General features: G+C 31.2%; 1 protein-coding gene across 2 annotated transcripts in view; it reads right to left on the bottom strand.

Annotated features, from left to right (window-relative positions):
- LOC106464302 (eukaryotic translation initiation factor 4 gamma 3-like) overlaps positions 1-4,793 on the bottom strand; it is a 92,861-nt gene that overhangs the window by 20,513 nt on the left and 67,555 nt on the right. For both annotated transcript variants that reach the window (XR_002611715.1, XM_013924429.2), the window contains exons 16-19: positions 3,863-3,942; positions 1,067-1,244; positions 779-877; positions 330-477 (exon numbers count right to left, since the gene is read on the bottom strand). Coding sequence is in view for 1 of the 2 variants with exons in the window: in XM_013924429.2 (XP_013779883.1) it covers positions 330-477; positions 779-877; positions 1,067-1,244; positions 3,863-3,942 (505 nt within the window). In the remaining variant the exon portion in view is untranslated. The remainder of the gene's footprint in view (positions 1-329; positions 478-778; positions 878-1,066; positions 1,245-3,862; positions 3,943-4,793) is intronic.

The following is a 4,793-nucleotide window of genomic DNA, read 5'->3' as shown; positions in this document are numbered from 1 at the left end:
TCCAGTATGTACTTTACAAACAAGCGTTTGAGTATCCCCCCAGTATGTACTTTACAGACAAACGTTTGAGTATTCTCCCAGTACGTATTTCATATACAAATTAGGTAATTTGATGTGTAAGGTTTTGCGAATTATTGGATTATTATAAAATTAAAAAAGGAAAAAAAAAATTCAGATTTTTAAACAGAACGAGTTCACAAGTTAGGCAGATTCTAAAATTTTCTAGTTTGCGCAACAACACTGCTCCAATACATCTTCTGACATCAAAGATAATTGGCAAACAGATTATTCACGCTCACTTCTCTAGCTAATAAACACAATGAGATTACTTTTTCTCCTCTCTCTATCTTCGGGTCTCTTATGAGGGATCACCTGCTGCAGTAACATCTGCTGCTCTTGAGCTTCTTTCTGAGCTTCTTTGTGGATCTGGTCAATTGTCTTGGGGTTATTCTGATCTCTCCTCGGTATCCAGTTTTTCTGCAATCATTGTTTATGATGTGGGTGGTTGTAAAAATTGTTGTTAAGTATTGTGAATTAGTACAGCTATTTAGCCAAATTTGTTGAAGTTGGATTTATCTGATTTGTACAAATTTGGCTTCAGTTCTTTGCATTTGTTCCGAGTTGCAGCACAGGCAAAAATGTGTGAAGTGCGATTCAAGTTATTTAATGATTAAATGATACGATTAATTAGATTACACTCTAATCATATTAAATAATACTTCCTAGTTCTCTGCGCTAACATCAGTTAAATAATTAACTTAGTTCTTCGGACTCCCACCTGTCGAAGTTCTAGGACATCTTGCAACATGAACCTTATTCTGGGGCAAGTAAGTTTTTTCTTTATTATATCTCTCATTGTGAGACAGTAGTTGTCCATCTGAGAAAGAAAGAAAAACTTTTAAGAACATGATTTACAATTAAGAAACAACAAATTCCTACAATTCCAGATTAATGCTAAAAAACTTCCAGCCACATTCAAAATGGAAGTAAATACACAATTCCCAAGAATTCTTAATGTACATGTAGTTATGATACTACATAATGGGAAATATTAGTCTTTCCTTACCTGTTGAGTCCAAATTTTATTTTTTCCTTTTTCACCTTCTAAGTCTTTTCCAACAGTGGTCAAAAGCCGACAAAGACATTCTAACGAGTCTTCATCTCCTTGACGAAGAAGACGTTGTATGCAACCATCCATGATTTTGGGGGTCAGCATATTTTGTTTAAACAATTCACCAATAAACCTATAAAATTACAAAAATCATTATAGTACCATTAAAAATACTTCAAATACGTTAAACATATATAAAACAAATACATTTGCTAAGTAAAATAACACAAAATTCTGTACACGAGTTCCGGTGATACAGCTTAGAACAGATTACAGAGTTTGAACACCTTCAGTGTAATGAACTTTCATTACTTTACCATAGTTGAAAATTGTTTTTTCCATGACTACCAAAGAATACTTATAAACAAGTACATTAATTACAACATAATATTTGGACTAAAAACTTCTTCCTTCACTAAAAAAGTCACATACTCTCTGAAAAATGTGTACAACTTATGTTGATTTTATATACTTCACCTTACTAATTGAAAGAATGTTCCATGTGTGTTTTTAGAAGGATGAACTTTATATAGTTTGAAAAACTTTTGCAATTTCATTATTTGGACATCTCTCGATATAAGTATAAAACAATTCATTAGAGACGACAATTTCCGAATGGAAAAGACGCTCTTTGAACTGCAATGATTTTATTTTCAAGCAATACTGCCAGATATAGTAGATTCAAGAATGACCAGAAGCATGGTTTTAAGAAAAGTACAAATGTTCTTACGAGTAAATATAGAAGCCAGGAAAAATAAAATATACCAAGTACTATGAGAGACATGAATACACTATATGCAGAGGCTGGGATTTTTTATTTCTCCATACACAAAATGTACACTGATATTATAGAAAATATTTTGAGATCCCAGCAAATGGTTGTAGAAAACAGCTCATTACATAGGGTTATAAATATTTTAGCATTTTGAATTTACAGTAGTTAAAACTTTAAACAAGTTTTGAGACTTCTGTTTTTTTTTTAACTCAATATTCATGTATTTGTAATTATTTATCTCCCGATTTTTTAATTAGGCTTGAAAAAGTTCAGTTATATATTTTCTTGGAAATTCATGTTAAGTTTTTTTTTCTTTTATGAAACAACTTCCAATTGGATTTTACATATTAATAGTTTAGTATAAACTAAAAGTTAAGTACGGTACTTAAAAGCCTGAATGAATCTGAACAACATTACAAATAATGGCAAAATCAATACTTACCGATTTAAATTATCAGATTTTTCATTACAAAGTACTTTTTTTTTTTTTATATAAACCACTGGACTTCTGAGCACACTTAAAGGACTCCCCATATTTCAATATTAAATTCTATCTTTGCAATCAACTTTATCTATAGCAATGTTTAGATAAAAACTATTCCAGTATTTTGTTTAGCCTGGTGCAGTGTAATATTAATAGCAGTGTAACTAATAAGGTCTTGTTTATATGACAATCCTACAGTATTTAATAAATTAAATATAAGCTTATCAAGTGAATGATGGCCTACAACATATATAAAAAAACAATTGTAGATTAGTTTGTATAGTGTTTTTGGGCTATTCTGTGTTCATCTGTATGCAGCTAGTTTTCACCCCCAAAAATCCATTATTTCAATTTCTCTGTTGTACTAAATATGATACTGTACAAATAAAGAAGCATGTTTCATTCTTCACTTGAATTTCATTTAACTGATGTATCCTTACATATATTTATATGGAATATATTTTAACTGAAATAAGCAGATTAACTTCGTGCATAAAAACTTAAAATGAAATAATAACAAAATGGAGGTCATTCATATCCTTCAATTTTTCACTTACAAAATGTTTCATACTGTCATCTTTCATGAATATAATTTAATCACTTCATATGTGCACCAGTTTCAAAACTGGTTGTTGTGATTTCCATTTCTTTCCTTTTAAGGTTTAACTTTTAACAGCTTGGACCTTATAAACTAGAAAAATTTGCTACTTAAAAACCCTACAAAGTAGCTAAAAATATTTAAATGCATTAATTTCTGCCTTATTTCTTTATAAAGTACAATATACAGGGTAGTCCAAAATTATCTTCTCTATTTTAAAATTTAATAATTAAATAACTAAGGAAATACAACCATGCAAGAAAAGGCTCGATGAGTTGCTTGGCTTGCAGAGACCAAATCAATGACCGTGGCGCAGCATAATTATAGATGATAGTAGAGGAAATAAATATGGGGGTATGTTAAGGATATCAAGCATTGCAAACATTATGGAGCTAATGACAGTTTAACAGACACCACTGCCGCTGTAGACATGTTGCAGTGAATGTGGAGTGAAATTAAATGTGTTGAGAGCCACTAATGGAGTAGACATAGAAGTCTACTGACATGTCAATAATATCTTTGAGTTGGGGGTACAAGATGTTGAAAACTACATGGTGGCATTTCCTTAGTTAGTTAATTATTAAACTTTAAAATAGAAAAGGTAATTTTGGACCACCCTGTTCTGAATCTTTTTCTGGTTTTAATCATTATTTCTAATGCATGCACACCTATTCAAACACCTAATTAATGAATAGACACTAAAAAGTATCTGATATCTGACTGTTTATACTCTAAAGTATCTAATTATGAGCAAAGTCTATTATGTGGCTCCACGTTGTGAGATACCAAGCTATCAGTTTTTTTTTTTCAAGCTGAAAGGAATGCAAACAAAGAACAGAATTTGTTCAAAGAAATACTACAAAACACAATGTTCAAACAGAAGAACTATTATACCTTATGTTTCCTAAAGAGCGTCTCTTTGCCTTCTTTTCTTCTTCTTCTAAATCTTCTTGCAACTGCTTTTTCTCTTCTTCCTGCAGAGTCACCCAACATATTTCACACATTATTAAAAGTTTAGAGAATTTGAAATCTTACCATAAAATTCATTAACATTAGTCAAGTTACATAACAGGACATGCAGGATTGGAAAAATATTTTTACATTTTTTATCCTATAAAGTTAAACTCGACTACCACACCAAACTAGTTTTATTACAGCTGCACAAAGGTGATATCTGAGCTCTGTCCCTTGTGGAGAATCAAGGATCTTAGCACCCTAAGCCCATAAACTTACTGCTGACCCACCAGGGAGACAATAAATCATGTACTTTTCATGAAAGTAGATACAGATTGCCATTATTTGTATTTTCATGGAGAAATGGATTATTCAGTACGTTACATACGTAACCACACACACACACACAAAATGCATTAAGCTTACTAAAAAAAACCAAGAAGACATAGCAGCATTTTCATACCCTTATTGATTTTAAATTAATACAAGGAACAATAGGTAGCATCACATACACATGACACACTATACTGGGTTACAAACCCTTGGTGATTTTAAATTAATACGAGGAACAATAAGTAGCATCACATACACATGACACACTATACTGGGTTACAAACCCTTAATGATTTTAAATTAATACAAGGAACAATAAGTAGCATCACATACACATGACACTATACTGGGTTACAAACCCTTAATGATTTTAAATTAATACAAGGAACAATAGGGAGCATCACATACACATGACACACTATACTGGGTTACAAACCCTTAATGATTTTAAATTAATACAAGGAACAATAGGTAGCATCAATATACATGACACACTATACTGGGTTACAAACCCTTAATGATTTTAAATTAATACAAG

Source organism: Limulus polyphemus, unplaced genomic scaffold (genome assembly GCF_000517525.1).
Source record: "Limulus polyphemus unplaced genomic scaffold, Limulus_polyphemus-2.1.2 Scaffold1615, whole genome shotgun sequence".
Taxonomy (NCBI): domain Eukaryota; kingdom Metazoa; phylum Arthropoda; class Merostomata; order Xiphosura; family Limulidae; genus Limulus; species Limulus polyphemus.
This window is presented reverse-complemented; position numbering and strand designations above follow the sequence as displayed.